This window comes from Erpetoichthys calabaricus, chromosome 13 (genome assembly GCF_900747795.2).
Source record: "Erpetoichthys calabaricus chromosome 13, fErpCal1.3, whole genome shotgun sequence".
NCBI classification, from domain to species: Eukaryota; Metazoa; Chordata; class Cladistia; order Polypteriformes; family Polypteridae; genus Erpetoichthys; species Erpetoichthys calabaricus.
Window position 1 is genome coordinate 146283479 of NC_041406.2, and position 17847 is coordinate 146301325.

The following is a 17847-nucleotide window of genomic DNA, read 5'->3' on the forward strand; positions in this document are numbered from 1 at the left end:
GACAGACAACTGAAGAAGGAACAGTGCCCTGGACAGGAAAAAGGAGACATGACACGTCTGGCATGTACAGTGAGGTCTGAAATGGAAGGAAAAAGTTAGAGGAAGCTCAGTGGTTAATAAGGGTGCTATAAAACTCCAGTGAGGGTGGCAGGTGCTGGGGCTGTTGAACTTAACAGGACCCCCATGAGTGACACCATTGTAGTATACTTGTGCATTTGGGAAGATAATATATGGTCAGATTTCGCATTATTTCTACTGATTACCTGCTTCAATTCAAAAGAAGATGCATCTGAAAAATTGTATTTTGCAATGACCCTCCACAAAAACCAAGAAAAGTAGGGTTCCTAATAGGCAATGAATGGCATGTTGAAATGTATGCTGTGCCAGTGACGTAATATTATTATTATTATTAATAATTTTTTTTTTATTGATGCCTTAATCTAAGATGATTTACAGCATTCGAGATACAATGAGTTAGACTTCTTTTGCATTTCCAGTTGGCAGGTGAAGTGAATTGCTCGTGGTCACGGGGTCTGCACTAGTATTTGAACTCACAGCCTCAGAGTTTGAAGTCCAAAGCCTTAACCGTCACACTGCCTGCCAATAACAAACAAAAAACCTACTGGGAAATTTCCTGGGTAATCTAGCTAGTTTTTACATATAAATAAAGTTTTTAAATGGCTAACACAACTGCCTTTTGGTGGAATTTCCTATAAAGTTGTTGGTTTGGGTTTTGTAGTTGTGCCCGTGTGAGCCTCATCAATTCCATACAACTAAGGGTAAGGACTTCCTCCAAGTCATGAGCCATCAGCGCTACAGCTGGAGGTCAAGGGCAGAGGGTGTGTTGTGCTATAATGGATGACAACGTTTCTCTCGTTCTTGGTTACTCGCTTGCTTGCTGGGGTGTTATGGGTAACAGGTCTAGCTGCATCTGGTGTGCACACACAAGTTTGTTGATTTTCCGTTTAATCTTTTGACTGTAGAAGGATAGCAGGCATTAGTAAATAAAACCAACATACTATTTTGTTGTAAAATGTTTAAAGTGGTGTCAAATGCTCCTGCTGTATTTATTCTCAAAAGCTGCGAGGTGTTCATGCTAGGACTCTGCTTTTCTGCAGCCCTCTCTCTGCCTTTACTCTTTTCTTTCCCATAATTCCAGCTGCCGTACTGAACCCACCAGTTTGCTGTAAACTGCTCTTTCAGCGTCACAGAGAGGCGCACAGCAGGTACACGAGTGTGCATTTTAGTTTAATTGGCAGTTTTGTTACAGTTGGGAGAGAGTAGATTTAGAAAAATGTGTAGGAGATATCCTGGTGTTACTGTCCCGACAGTAGTTCTTCAGATTGTATCTTCAATTGTATTGTCAAAATCGGGTGACCATACTGTCCATGTGAACAGCCGTGTTGCTGTACTTGTGTCCAGTTAGCACTATCGAATGACATCAGTGAGGTTCTTTGATTTTTTTTTTGTGTTTCTAGTGACATTTTGGTATATAGTGAAATCAAAAAGAAGCAGAGGGACGCCATCATATCTGCAAGTAAGATTAATCAGCAACACTTGTGACAGGAGAAGAGTTAAATGGAGTGTCATCGTTTTAAAGACTGAAGCATTCATATGATCACGTCCATTTAGTAAACACAAAAACTGTCAAATGGAAGCTTTGGCTTTATCATGGAATGGTGTGAGTTGTACTCCAAATCAGCAGTGTACTGGTAGAGAGGAACATTTAACATGAAATCCCAGTGCAAATGACAAGGTGTGCTGGGGTCGCATATCTCATGTCCGGCATTAAGAAGGAAGGACATGAAGGCTTCCTAGCTCTTCAGTATTTTTGAGGAATGAAGCCCTGAGTTGTGAAGAAGTACTTATTTGGTTTGGTTTTCAGTACGGGTGACAAGTGGGCACTTGTGTTAGTTGGTAGCACTGAGAGAGAATGAGTGGGTCAGTTGAACAGGTGTAACAGATGATGGGCAGCAAAGCAGCCTCATTGGTATGACCTTGTTGGTTTGTGAGTTTTCTTACAGCATTCTATTCACGTTCATAATGTGTTTTTGCATTAGAACTAAAGTTTTTATATCTGTGAGTTATTTATTACTTTTTTTTTTTTTTGTTGGTTGGCAATCAGCATGCTCACTACCAGTTTCTAAACGTGCTAAGAGGGAGACATCTTAACTATGTGCTTGCCAGCAGCCTGATAGGTGCTTAGCAGTGATTTAAAAATGACTTTTCTCTGCGTAAATAATGAAAATGATCCATATTTTGGTTTACCGTTTATTAAAAAACCCCTCCGGATTAGCCCAGCACTGTTTCACATCCCTTATACAGGGAAAGCATTATCAAAAATTCAAAACATTGAGTTGAGATTTGAAGGTCCTGCTGTCCACTCCACTCTGTGGTCCCTTTTTTCTTGTCTATGGTTCTTTGCATGAAACAAAACTTTCTAACATTTGTCTAACTGAGTCCCTCTGTTCTGTTTGCAAAAATTTGAAAGTGATGTGCCAGACCCATGTGATATATATTTTTTTTAATTTTTGTCTACACATTAAATCCGGTTGTGTTTTGTTTGACAAGTAATAAATCTTTAAAGAAATGTTACCGGCTACCTTAATATTTTCTGCTCTGTGGCTGCACTTGCTTTGGCAGCCGGCGGCCTGTAATTACATGGAGCAGCTCTAAGTGATAAAGTCGCATTAGTTGTTTCCCTTGATCTTATTCATGCAGGCATTTTACCCGTTTTGGGCTGCGACTACAAATATGCTTACTAGAACTGCTGCCCTTAGTAGTCATTAAACAAACACAAAGGTAATGGAATCTGATAGAATGTCCTTTGTAGTTTTCTCCATTTTAAGAAACTGACATTAATTAAGGTGAACTGTTCTGCGTGCTCTAAATTAAAAGTCAGCCTTAGTGCCGTATTGTACCGTGGCAGCCATGTTCTTTTGTTATTGAATTACAATGTAGTACTGGATGATTTTGTGGATGAGGCACAGTCATTTCATAGAATAATTCCTTTTTGTCTCGTCTCTTGACGAGATTATTTTAGTACGGGTTTAGATACACATGTTGAAACTCGACTTTACAGTGTGGTGTTTGCATCACTTACTGTTGGAAATGATAGCAAGAGATTTGTATGAAGCTCTGGGCATAACGGTTTGTTATGGGCCACATTTAAACTGATTGTGTCCAGTTCATCTAATACTGCGTCATTTCTTTTATTTATTGATGATCCTGTTTTTTTTTTTTATCTTTTCAGTTTGGTATCTGAAATCAATATTGTACACTCTATGATAATTTAAATATCAGCTTGTTGGCATTCTTACCTGCATGTCCCTTCAGACTAGTGACAATAATACAACGCTAATAAGAGACCGAATGGTAAATACAACAAAGTCTACAGAGTGCAATATGGATCGGTACTGCACAGGTGGGGCTCCAGGTTATCGCAGTTTCAGCTTCTGCAGATACGAAGAAGCTCATAAACACAACATTTTTCTTTTCTGCTGAATTTGAATTTTTTTTCCCTCTGGCAACTAACTTTTGCTTTCTTTTCTTATGAACACAGTAAACTAGTTCTGACACAGATGAGTAAGTAGCAGCCATCATGACCAGTCTAGCATAGTACAGCACAGTATGTCAGTCATGTGCCCACGTCGCCAAGTGTAAAGCTACATCACAGCTCAGCTGGTTGATCTCCATCTTGCCATTCAGCTGAGTAATTGAAGCCACTGCTTGTAATTCCCAGCACTGGCTTGTCATCTTGGGGTGGTGACACCCTGATTGATCCCTCAACGAAGACCGTATGTCCCTGCTGAGGAATCCGTTGCCAATTAGCGTTGGTTTTTCATTTGTTTTCCAATTTTGTGAGGTCTTGTGTCATCATCAGAGAGTTCGGGATCTTCAAGCTTAAGGTCCACATACTGGACATAAAAACTTTGATTTGTGGAGTAAAGCACAACATTATTGCTTTGTCAATTTATTAATACGTTTCTGTAAAATAAGTAAAAAAGCATTGTGTGTTTTTTCCAGTTTTTGATGTTTCATTAACAGACATTTTCAGTGCCTGTTCCAACTTGCAGGATTTGACCAGAACACCTGGGAAGGTAGAATGAAAATTATGATGATGAATAAATCTTAAAAACCAGGCATAAATGAATCATAAATCATCTCCCTGTAACACACGCAAATGCTTGCTACATTCCAATAACTTAGCAGACCCAGTTTGAAATTTCTGGTGTGAAGCCTTTCATCCTGAATTGTCATTATTAGGATACGGTTTGGGCTCAGACTCTAGAGAAGACGATGATTTAATAATAACTAGCCAACCCGCGGCATAGCATACACCGCATAATTATGTATTGATGGGTGAACACTTCCTGAACGACACAGTTGTCCAAATGGTGTGGGTTTGAGGATACGACTGTGAGTGAATGAAAAGATAGACCTCTGGAGAGAGCAACATACAATTGTCCATAACTGAAAGCGGGATCGTCTGTGACGAAGAAGGCCACGCTGGTGAAAGTTACTTCGTCGGTAGGGATAAGTGTCAGTACTTGTAGATTAAGGTGTAGCGAGTTTTCGTTGTTGATGCTTAATATAGCTTGTGTACTGAGATGTTCCGGAGTCACAGTTGAGAAACACTTTTTTAATGTCTTTTAAGCACAGGGAAAAAATGAACATGTGAAACATCCGTAATGTAATAAGCCACCAAGAAAAGTAACATTGCAATAATGCTATCTACGACCCAATCGCTGTAAACAGAAGTGAATACAAAATCGATCCCGGTGTATTCTTTAACTGCCTTGTGGCGCTGTAGTAGTGCTGCTGCTTTGCAGTAAGAAGCTGTGGAAGATTGTGGGTTTGCTTCCCGGTTCCTCCCTGTGTGGATAGCGCTTTGAATACTGAGAACACTGCTATATCAATGTAACGAAGTATTATTATTCTTATGCGTCCAGCGCTCTCGCGCGCGCCTGTATGCGTGTGTGTGTCGCTCGCTCGCTGCACGTGTTCCTGCACGCATACCAGTAAGTCAATAAAAAGATGGAACTCTGGAGAGAGCAACATACAACTGTCCGTGACTGAAAACTGGTTTTGGCAGATACATGCATATCTTTTTGAAAGTTTGGCCCTGTGCCTTGTTAATTGTAATTGCAGCGGCCAATCTAACAGGAAATTGTCTTCATGTAATAGTAAAAGGCAAATTATCCGCGACAAACAAACTGTTTTACACGCTGCATACCAACCTGTGGCATAGTATACGCCGCATAATCACGCCGCTTTTTAAATGTTTTTTAAGCAGAGGGAAAAAAATGAACATTTGCAAAATCCGTAACGCTGCTTTCAGTAAGTACAATGCACATGCGTTTAATTTGTCGGCCACTTTTTGCCAGCCGTCTTTTCTGGTTTGGGCTGCTTTTGCAGTGTTACCGCTTGTGCATATTAAATCTTGAAATCCTTCGAGTAACTAACTAACTAACTAACACAGACGAAACCAACTCAGGTGAGGAGTTGGGGCGGGCATTCAGCGATTCACATCCGCGACAAACATGCCTCTTCTTACATGGTCCTGCCGCGTCCACCCTCGTTCTCAAAGCATACACACTGCCTGGCCATGTTGCCGCTCGCAAGTGCAACTCACGGAGACCCGCCCACCAACTCTAAGACCATGGCGTGTAAAACAGTTTGCGATGGTGGTGCGTGCGTCATAACCGAAAAGAATATTGAAAAGTCAACGTGGCTCAGAGGTGCATGTGGAGTCTAGCAGAGACGAACATGAATGACGCCCTGTGTTGTGAGTTGCTGCGTCCGAGTTGGTGGGCGTGGCTCGGCGAGTTGTCATCGTATCCAATGACGTCGTGTTTTGTGAGATGCTGCGTCCAAGTTGGTGGGCGTTGCTCTTCGAGTTTTCGTCGTATCCAATGGTCTTAGAGTTGGTGGGCGTGGCTCCTTCCTGCGTGCTTTCATGGGTGTCTTGCTTGCTCTGGCGGCGGCTTAGTGAATTATATATATATAGATAATATGACAAAAGAAAGTTAAGAACTTTGGAAAAATACAAATATTTTTAAATGTCTCATGAATCTAAATTTCGCACTGCTGCTTTTTCCAAATGCAGAATAAGAAAAAAATAACCCAAGGTAGATCTTTCAGAGTGAAAAGGAATGACGAGTTGGGCTGAAGTCTTGCAGTCAACCGGACTCCCATGGCTGAACTTGGTTGGCACTCCTTTAGTAGCCGTGGTGAGTGACTTCTTGTGCCCCTTGCACCAGCCTGCCCTGAACAATCATGAGGTCTGCTTAACAGAAGCACATGCCCACTGGGGAGCTAGACCAGTTTTTGGGATGAGATGAGGTGGCCTGCATGTTGGTGTTATGGTTAGGGTGCCAAAGTGTGCTGCTGTTAGGCCAAGGTAAAAGATGAACATTCACATTTCAGAGGTACTGTAGCTCAAAGTAAAATGCAACACCTTTTGTGTAATGAGCTGGTAATGGTGACATTTACATCCCACGAGGCTTGACAACACAAGTCCATAGGTTGGCCTGCTGCTCTAAGTGCTTAGACTGAATGCTAATGGCTTGCATGATGAATGCAAAGATCAACACATTATTTTTAATGAAGGCATTTTCACTCTTGAGCTTGGTGCCTGTGGGAAGAAGCCAGAAAGTGATGAGAGTTCAGCAGAATGCATTTTACCTTTAAAGTCCACAATCGAGGGGTGACCAGATATTCACTTAAAGTGGCTATGTTTGACTGTAGGTGATGTTCTTACTAGTTAGAACAAAACTGTTTGCCATACAAGTGCGATAGCCACACTTGATGATTGTTTTAGCTTACCCAGATGTCATAAAAAAGCAAAACGATCAAACAAGGGAAAAAGCAAGCACCAAAATGAAGACCCCATTCAGGCAGGCAGAGGTTAAACCCATTCATGGAGATGGTGCTGCTTCGTACAAGTTGAAGTCCAGTAATTCTCATTCTGACCTGACTTACTGAGTCTGATGGGTTTCAGTGTGTTTGCTCATTATGATCTTCAAGCAGGCACAGGCCTGTGGCGAGGCCTCTGGTTTCAGCTGTGTAACAAGAGGCCGCCTGAGCTGTTGTCTGTTGACAGGGAAAAGAGAGGTGTAAATGAGTAATAGGGAGCATCCTGACCTGGCTCTTGGGAGGTGTTCATTTTGGTTCTTTTCCACATTGATTACCAGAACTTAATTGGAAGGTCTAGGGTTATTAACATGTTAAATGGAAGCAGATAAATCAACAGATTAGAATGTAGCAGTTAAAAATGAACTTGTGGTGCATGAAACTGAGCTGCATGTACTTGTGTCCAGGTGTGTGCTTATGACCGGGTTGGCCTGGGGTTCAGTAAAAGAGCCCCCCAGAATGAGACCACGGGAATGGAGAAGATTTGGCGAGAGTCCACTACCGGAAGGTAAACGTGTTCAAGCGTGTCTGAGTGAGTAATCCTGGGTATATTGGGTGTTGGGCCTACCCCACGTGTATTTTTAATAGTTAGGAGTCCATTCATTCATTGAAACACGCAAGTCTCCTTGACCAGAAAAGGTTATTTTTCCCAGTTCGTCATCTTTGTTTTCTAGTCATATTAGTGGGTCTTGCCACAGCTCCCCGAGTCCTGCCTTTCAGTCAATGCCTGGGCACAGCTTGTGTGGAGTTTGTGTGCTCCCTCTGCACTGGTGAGGTTTTCTTCAGGGTACACTGGTGGTCCACCCATGTTAGGTGAATCGAGGACTCAAGTTGGCCCAGTGAAGGTGCTTGTGCTGCCAGGTTAGACACTGGCTCCCTGTGACCCAGAGCTGGATGGATGTTTTAGTGATGTTCGTGTTTCTTTGTGGTCCCCAGCCAGCCTTACCTGTTTTCAGCATGCAGGTCTTTTGAGCTTTTGTTGAAGACTTTGAGGTATCCTTCAGATTTTTTTAAAATGCAGTTCTTCTTTATTTGTCCTTTGTTTCTGTTGCCAGGTGCTGCACAATATGAAAGAAAAATAAAGATTGGCTGCTGCTCCTGTCTTGCAGGGCCATTGTCACTAAGCCCTTTGTCACAACATAGTCCCAACAAGATGGGGTGCCCCATCTCTCTGTTGGACTACCAGACTGAGCATTAGACTTGGATGTTCCTGCATCCTCGCAGAATGGGAGGACTGGGGCAGGATAGACACATGGCCAGAAAAAGAGAAGCAGTGAAGCAAAATGAGGATGGTGGTCCCTTCTAGCAGGGTTTGATTTCCGCCCGATTTATTATTGGTTTTCTCTCCAAGATTCCCATTTCCTTTTATATCTTTAAATAAATGCCTTCTCTTTTCCTTCCTCCTAGTTACATTGTGAGTATTCAGGGGGCACAGCATGGTTCCTTGTCAGTACAGCCTGGCCAGAAACGTGCCTGTACATGTGACATTATTTGCACAATGTGGCGCTGCGGGACGGGGCTGTTTAAAGGCTCATAGGAGGATGCAAGTCTCCGTAGGCCTCTGCAGCAACTGGGGAAATCACAGCAGGTTAAAGGGAAGGCCTCCGACAGCAGCTTGACTATGAATAAAACCTCCAAGATGCTGTTTAGCATAAATGGAAGATGTGGAAGGTTGCAGCATGTGATGAGGCTGCTGAAGCAGGCTGTGGAAAGGGGGAGAAATGTTGGACACGTAGCTTTGCTGCTTCAAGCCAGTCTTCCTCTACCTTGATTAGAAATTGAGAAATTTCATTTTTAATCAATGTGTCACTGGCTTCCTTCTTCATGTACATTTGTGGTGATGACACCTGGTGCAGTCTGTCAGTCTGTCATGAAGTGTGGGGACATCAGCTTTGTATGTTTTAGTGACCTTGTTTTATATTTCTCTTAAAAATCAATATAATTTATGTTTTGTTTGCTTTCAGAATGGTGGATGACCTGCACAGGCTAACCAAGGAGGCCAGTCTTCAGAAACCCTTCATCATTGTGGGCTCAGAGCTGGGGGCACTCAATGTGAGGTTCTACAGTCATATTCACGACTGGTTAGTGCAGCTTTATCTCATCCTCCTGTTTTGAATCTGTGGGCTCATTCGGCAGGCCTCTAGCCATCACCTCTGGTGATGTTCTTTGACAACTGCATATTCTGGGGTATATTGTAACTCATCAGCCATCCTTCCAAACTTTATTCACATACTTTCAGCTTTGAGGTTTACAAAATTAAAGCTGCTGTCTTAACGTAAGTGTGGGCCATTGTTCTGCTTCCCTCAGACTGCACTATAAAGGAGTGGACAGAAGGCCTGAATGGGCTGGACACGTCTGCCACACTTTCACAAACCTTAGCCTACCATTTGACAATGGCCAATTGTGCCTCGCTGCTTCCTGTATTCTTTTTGCTTTGATACTCCCATTGTAATTTCTTTTTCAGCATATAATGAATACATTTAAGGAGCAAACACATTTTAATATGTTAATATAAATTATGCAGCATGATAGTCTGAAATTACTACTTTCCTCATATAATATATTAGGCCTGTTGGTCATTTCCGGATTAAAGTGTTTAATTTCCCTTCCTGCTTCCATGTACCTTATCTCAGTCAATCAAAATGTGACCAGATTGCAGGAGGTCTTCACGTTTTTTTGTGCTGCATTCACATTTTAGCAGAGGGGCTTGTGTATGGAGTACAATGAAAATCTTACTTCTGTCCATCCAGCTTCCAAACTTAGTTATGTAGAGCAGGGTTGCAGGGAAGTTGGAGCCTTTTCCAGCAAGTGTTGGGTGCAAAGCAGAAGCAAGCCATGGACAAGTGCCAGCCCACCGTATGATGAATGCACCCATCCAGGGCCACTTCAGCATCACCCATCCACCGTAAATGCCATTTCTGTGGGAGAAAACTGGAATGCTTGACGGAAATCCACACGGACACAGGTAGAACATACAAACCCCACACAGGGAACACCCACGATTTGAACCCTGGTCTCCTTTTTGGGAGGCAGCAGTGCCACCACTGAGCTGGTTTATAACCTTCTTTCTGCCTTACCTGAAAACCATGGAACACTTTGTAATGGTTTACTGTTTTGTGCTGTCTTACTTATCTGTCTGTCTTAAACTTAGCTTGTTAAGACACAGAAGGAAGTATAGAACAGGTAGGCACATTTATAGACTGGTGAAGCACTGTACAATAGTTTTATATTGTCACTGTCCTGTGTGCTATTCAATGTGCCTCACATCATCACCACTCTCCTGTGTCATGATTTGCAAATAGAACCTGACTTCCAAACTTCTGTCTTCCTTATCTGAAAAATCTCTGTATATACACTGCCTGGCCAAAAAAAAAAGTTGCCACCAAAAAAAAGGTCACACACTCTAATATTTCTTTGGACCGCCTTTAGCTTTGATTACGGCACGCATTCGCTGTGGCATTGTTTCGATAAGCTTCTGCAATGTCCCAAGATTTAGTTCCATCCAGTGTTGCATTAATTTTTCACCAAGATCTTGCATGATGGGTGCATCACTTCATCTGCCTCTCTTCTTACCCTGATGCGCCCATCACTCTGGAACAGGGTAACTCTGGACTCATCAGACCACATGACCTTCTTCCATTGCTCCAGAGTCCAATCTTTATGCTCCCTAGCAAATTGAAGCCTTTTGTTTCCGGTTTGCCTCACTGATTAGTGGTTTTCTTACGGCTACACAGCTGTTCAGTCCCAATCCCTTGTGTTCCCTTCACATTGTGCGTGTGGAAATGCTCTTACTTTCACTATTAAACATAGACCTGAGTTCTACTGTTGTTTTTCTTCGATTTGATTTCACCAAACGTTTAAGTGATTCTCCGATCACGATCATTCAGGATTTTTTTCCCGCTACATTTCTTCCTCGAAGACGATGGGTCCCCACTATCCTTCCAGTTTTTAATAATGCGTTGGACAGTTCTTAACCCAATTTTAGTAGTTTCTGCAATCTCCTTAGATGTTTTCTCTGCTTGATGCATGCCAATGATTTGACCCTTCTCAGAGTAACATCTTTTCCACGACCACGAGATGTGTCTTTCGACATGGTTGTTTAAGAAATGAGAAGCAACTCATTGCACCAGTTGGGGTTAAATAACTTGTTGCCAGCTGAATGATAGTCGCCCATGCAGTAATTATCCAATAGGAGGCTCGTACCTATTTGCTTAGTTAAATCCAGGTGGCGTCTTTTTTTTTTGGCCAGGCAGTGTATTTGTCCTTATAGACAGAGTAAGGATGGTTCTAGTGTAAATATCTTAATTTGTGCCATTACAAAGTTAATTTTCGATACACATTGCTGTTTTGTAGACCGATTACTCCGCAGTGTGGACTGGCACTTTATCAGACTCCTGCATTGTTTTATAAATCCTTTTAGTAGTGATGCCAACAAGCAGCATCACTGAATAGTAGGGGCAGGAAAGGAAAAAAAACTGTTGTGTAAACCATCTAACGTGTAAGTTCGGAATTGCCCAAGTAATCAGTTTAGCTTCTCTTTTTTCCTTTTAATCCCAATTCCACTAGTAGCCTGACAGAACTGTAGTCTTTGTGGCTACTAATAGGTGTAGGGTGGGCACTGGCCCTGGGTGGAGTATCAGGCTGTCACAGGACCGGACTGGTAGCTTAATTGTACAGACGTTCTGGATCTCCATTTTGTGACTTGTGAATGTGCACACTGTAGCAACACAGACTTGCAAGGTGTGAGCTGAACACCTCAGTCTCCTGACAGGCTTGACTTCATTCTTAGTGGCCCTGTGTACCCCTAATGCTCATTGTATCTACTGGAGCGCGGACACTTAATGGCCAGTCTGGTTTTGATTTCTCCCTGAGTGTTGCACATGTGAGGCCTCCTGTACTGTCTGCTGAATTTTCATGTGATTCGGGGGTGCAACATTCTGGGATATTAAGCAAGAGGACCATGATAAGAATGTGTTGATTGGGACTGTGGTTATGTCTGCACAGGGAGGTTTCAGATCTGGTGCTTATTGATCCAATCCCAGAAGACATTTTTAAGGAGGAGATGTGGCAAGACTACTGGTAAGTTGTACTCTTATTATTTTTCATGCTCTGTTTTACCAGAAAGAACCAAGTATTTTCTGCTGGCTTTTTACATTTTTGTTTTATTTTAGTGTTGTTTTTTTTATAACAGCATTTAAAATGGATTAAGAAGTAGTTTTGCACATTCTTGTAGTCATTATGAGCTCCTCATACAACATTATGATAGAATGCCTTGAATTAAGTGCAGCCAGCGAGGCCTTCTGAAAATGCAGAATGCCAGCCCCTCCACACAGTCCTCCTCTCCGTCAAATGTCGAGTGTGTACAGTACTGTATTTAAGATGCTGAGTTTGGATAAGAAGTGCATTCAGCTGGATGCTGTCCTCGTTCCCGGCACTTTTATGAGTTTTATCAATGCATTTTTTATGTTTTTTCAGTTTCTAAAGTATAACAAAATGCTATTGTTGTCTTTGTGTTATTTTTTTATTTATTTATTTTTTTTTTTTTGAGGACTGTTCATCCACGTGTGCCAGACTGGGCTTGGGGGTCCCTTCCTGGTAGAAAGCACAGCAGAAAGCAGATGGTAGTGGCACATAGCATTCCTGTGGCATGGTGCAGATAGTGGAGCATGTCACATTACACTAGTGGCCAGCAGACCCCAACATCATTGTCAGTTACTATCGGTAAAGCTTACATCAACTCTCCTTACTACACACATCCCACTCAGTAATGAGGACCACCATCAGCCACTCTTGACAGAAAACCTTCATTTAGATAGATAGATAGATAGATAGATAGATACTTTATTAATCCCAAGGGGAAATTCACATTCTCCAGCAGCAGCATACTGATACAATAAAAAATATTAAATTAAAGATTGATAATAATGCAGGTAAAAACAGACAATAGCTTTATATAATGTTAACGTTTACCCCCCCGGGTGGAACTGAAGAGTTGCATAGTTTGGGGGAGGAACGATCTTCTCAGTCTGTCAGTGGAGCAGGACAGTGACAGCAGTCTGTTGCTGAAGCTGCTCTTCTGTCCTGAGATGATACTATTTAGTGGATGCAGTGGATTCTCCATAATTGATAGGAGCCTGCTGAGCGCCCGTTGCTCTGCCACAGATGTCAAACTGTCCAGCTCCATGCCAACAATAGAGCCTGCCTTCCTCACCAGTTTGTCCAGGCGTGAGGCGTCTTTCTTCTTAATGCTGCCTCCCTAGCACACCACCACGTAGAAGAGGGTGCTCGCCACAACCGTCTGATAGAACATCTGCAGCATCTTATTGCAGATGTTGAAGGACGCCAGCCTTCTAAGGAAGTATAACCGGCTCTTGGTATAATAAGACTCTGAAAGAGAGAAGCACTTGATTAGCAGACCTTGAGGCCGACCATCAACTGTCTTTATGTCGATTCATTAGACCACATCAAACAGGCATAAGGCATATTAAGCTGGCGTGTAGTGTCACTTGAAGCAGTCATATAATGGTGTTTACGGATCACACAGCATATCTGACGAGTTTGAAGGACACATCTCAAATGGCCTGGACATAGCTGATAGAGGTTGGTTGCAACAGGGACGGTGAAATGAAATGTTTCAAAAGGTTGAAGTGGCTGCTTCTTTTACAGCAGCTGGCAGAGCCAAGTCAGACAAAGGATGAGGTTTATATGTCAAGTCCGAGTCCAAAGAACTTTTAAGTCCTGTGACCTTGGGCCACTGCTGTCGGTTAGCTGGAGACTGATAAAGTAAACTCTGGGAGTGTGATACGATCAAAAATCCTGGGCTGACATCACATCTGAAGGAAGTGCCTGAGCCTAATAGAGTCCAGTGTATTTAGTCCCAGTTTCTACTATGAATCTGAGACTTCTGCCCAGTCTGCAGTAGTCCACAGCCAGCATTTCAAGGCCCTGTTTTATCCTTTAGGGAATGGCTTTCTTACTGTCACTCACCCTGTCAAACCTGCAGCACAAAGTCTCCTTTTCACAGTAGAAGCCGACACTTGATTTTTTGACCTGCACTGTTAAGCTGTGCTTGAAGCTGTTGTGCTGTGAGGCACCTGTGATTACGTAAGCTGGTGACCCTCAGAAAGTTGTCTTCTGATTGGCTTGTGACTTTGGCTCTGCCAGATCCCTTCCTATCAGGTTTCTTCCAGTTTCTAATTGCCTTTGGATTATGTAGGACACCACTGGACTCGCTGATGCTTTGATTTGTTTTGCTATTTCTCTAAGTGAAAGACCAACCCTTCTAAGAGTATTGAAGCCCTGTCTCATTTCATTTGTTACTTGCCATTATACAGTGTAATATTGTTCACGTAGTACTTCAGAGGATGTAGTAACAGTCTGCTCCAACTCTACTTTAAGACACACAGAGGGTTTTTAAATAATCAACAGAAGTGGGGACACCTGTGCAGATTGTTTCCTTTAACTTGCAAGGCTTCATTTACTTGAATTTCTGCCGAACATCTGTAGGTTGTAACCTATTAGTTGTCCCTGAAGAAGGCCCATTTGTAATATTCTGATATTTCCTTGTTTCAGTTTTTGCTAATCTAAATTTTAAATTTGAGCCAATTGCAGTTTACTGATTACCTTTTCACCATTTTATGTCTTTCATTGCATTTCAACTAATTACAGTTGAAGAAGAACTGGAAGAACTCTAAAACTTTGACTGGTAGTTTATTTGCATGTGTGTATATTAAGGCATCTTGGTCTTCAGATTATTGGTCATTTTTTTAAAATGGCACCACGGGCAGGACTGCCAGCTTCAACAGAGCTACAGTTCTTGTTTTTGCCTGCATCTGCTCGGCTGTCTTGTCATCGCGTGATGTGTAACAAGTCTGTAATATATCCTTGTTGTCGTCATTGTGTTCAGCTGCATGTCCTAAATTCTCTTTCAACTTTCCTGTCGCTTGGGTAATATGAATTGTACCTTGGTAGTTAAAGTGTAAAAGCTTCTAAGAAAATCTCAAGTATGAGCATTTCAGCTTTTTGTGCTGATATTAAATATGATTGGAATCGGTTACTATTATAATTACATATTATAATATGGAATCATACATTTAATTTCAAAGTGTCCACGACTTGGTCATCCTGTTTTGTCTTAGAGATGTCCAACTCCCGGTGAGTGAGCCTAGATTTTTCTTTCTTTTGGTTTGTAATGTTTCAGACCACAGATCAGTGAAACTGTTTCGGCTTCTTTTAGTGCCCCTACCTGCGACACCTCACATTTTTCTTCATTCTTGTAGGTGTCCTTTTTACATCTCTTACTTCTCTCCTTAGTGGTGAAGTTGTGGTAGGCTTCATTTCTCCTATTTCTTCATTTTTGTCAGTATCATCAGCAGGAGACATGCACAGTGAGTTTCACCACTGGTGTGTGTGTCTACACAAAGCCGTTTCCTTTAAAGGCCCTCTTGTCATTGCTGCATTGTGTGTGTTTGGCCGGCTCTGTAATTGTGTCGACTAATTTCCTTGGAATTTTCTGATGGCTGCCTTTGCTCCTGAATGAGTTTCTCATGTGTATTGAGCGCCATCTCCTGAGTCAGTTTTACAATTGCAGTGAAAGGAAAAAAAACAAAACAAAAAACAAGATCCCTGACACCAGCTGACCCACATGTGTGGTGGTCTTATTACTATTACTCTGCATTTGCCTGATGCTGTTATCCTCGCAGACTTACAAGATTATTGGCAAGCTGCTCACAAATGTTTTTTTCAGTTGGAGCCCACGAGTCAGGTCATCTGCTCAGATGGTTGCACATAGGTGGGAATTTCATCAGGTCTGGAATGCAGTCCCTTAGCCACTGTTGCTTATTTAAGTATTAGTTCATTTAAGTTGTCAATTTTATCATCTGTTTAAATTTACTTGCTTCACAAGAACAAGTCCGTCCCTGTAGGAAGTCCCTCAAGGCCGAAAGCAGAGTTCACCATTGAATGAAATTCACAGGATGCCAGTCAGTCGGTCTATGGAGATTCCTTGTCAGATCCCTCGCTTTTATTGCATACCAATTACATCACACTTGATAGTAACGTGGCAGGTCTGGAGCTTTTATTTAGCGTGTTCAGCATGTGTGTGCATATTCAGGGGTGAACTTAGATAAGAACTTACGGGAGATGAACACATTCCTGTCTGAAGACAAGGCCAGCAAACCACAAATTCATGACTGCACCACAGCACGATTTTTACAAGTTGTTTTTAATCCCAGTTTTGGTTGGTTGTTATAAACATTTGGTAGAAAATTTTAAAATGTAATAACATAGCAGCAAAGTATGCAAACAAAGTCGAGCAGATGTGTGTGTTCATCATTCAGATGATTTTTATTTGGTGCTCTTCTCATTAGATGACAGGTCTGCAGTTCTACAGCAATAACCAACAAAGACACAACCAAACAACGTCAGAAGTCATCCATTTTCAAACCCAGGTCAGCACATGTGTGTGTAGACTTTCTAGGCAGCAACAGGAATAGTGGTGCCAGTCCACCCAAGGGCATACTGTCACACCTCACCTACATGTCTTTGTGGTACACATATATGGGAGGAACATGAACACACACACGGTGCCCATGTGGACCCAGTCTCTTGCTTAAGTGTCTTTTTTAATGCCTCTCTTGGTTGTAGAGTCAACAGAAATGCTCCAACTTACAACAGTTGAATTCCGAAATGAACAAAGCTCTTGTACCATAAGTTTAATAGCTAGCTTTAATTCCAGTTATTTCATTTGCTGTTCTGATGGGGATGTCGTGCAGCCCTTTAGATGAATGTCAACAAAAACAACGCCCGAGTGCCACTTCAGGTATAGGTCTGGACCTAATCCATACATAGTGACCTGTGACCTTAGCATGCCAGCAGTGGCTGCAGCCAGTTTCATGATCGCTCATGGCACATCATTCACCCTAACTGTGGCTACTCTTGCAGGATGGGAGAGTGCTGGGTGGGACCTGCGAGCTGTAGACAGAACTTCTAATCACCATGATGAAGAGTGAAAGATAACTGATGACTACATGTCCCCAAGTATTTTAGTTGATCCACTGAGGAAGAAGAGTGAAGTATGCCCAGTTGATTTTATAGCCTGATGGGATGTATTTAATGATTTTGGAAACGGAAAATATAGTATATTCAAAAAGGAATTGGATTTGGCAGAGTACAATAAGTATATCAGCAGTAAATACAGGAAACTTTAAGTATGGTAACCTATAAAGTCTGTCTGTAACTGATGTGTGTTAAACGCATAAAAGGTGAGAAACTGAACAAGTGCGAATTAAAAATGGCTGACCAATGAACACTGCTGACAGCAACTGAACTAGGCGCTGTGCATAATCCTGGTGCCATATTTATATGTTTTGGCCTCCATCCTAGGGGATGGACTACCATGCATAGAGATCCAGGTTAAACCAACAAAACCATCAAGGAAGTTTGGGTCTGAGATGCCTCCATCATATTAAAAGCATTGTCAGATGTACAGCAGACACTGGTGCTTAGATTGCAGGGCTGATTAGCGTACTCGGGACATCCTGTGAGATGTGCTATGTAACAGACAACTATTAAGCAATCTGTCATCTGCAGTGCTGTTAATGTCTGTCTGTTTATGAAGTTTAAGTCTTTTGTTCTGCACTCGGTCCAATGAAAATTATTACTAGCATGTCTACTCAGAACAATTGACAATAAAGTATACGTAGCATACAGTGTGTGTGTGTGTTTACTGTGTGTGTATATGTATCCATCCATTTTCCAACCCGCTGAATCCGAACACAGGGTCACGGGGGTCTGCTGGAGCCAATCCCAGCCAACACAGGGCACAAGGCAGGAAACAATCCTGGGCAGGGTGCCAACCCACCACAGGACACACACAAACACACCCACACACCAAGCACACACTAGGGCCAATTTAGAATCGCCAATCCACCT

The 17847-nt window shown here is 42.2% G+C and overlaps 1 protein-coding gene across 1 annotated transcript in view; it reads left to right on the plus strand.

Annotated features, from left to right (window-relative positions):
- si:dkey-122a22.2 (uncharacterized) overlaps nucleotides 1-17847 on the plus strand; it is a 41791-nt gene that overhangs the window by 9141 nt on the left and 14803 nt on the right. The window contains exons 5-7 of the mRNA XM_028790916.2: nucleotides 7323-7423; nucleotides 8880-8996; nucleotides 11920-11994. Coding sequence (XP_028646749.2) covers nucleotides 7323-7423; nucleotides 8880-8996; nucleotides 11920-11994 — 293 coding nt within the window. The remainder of the gene's footprint in view (nucleotides 1-7322; nucleotides 7424-8879; nucleotides 8997-11919; nucleotides 11995-17847) is intronic.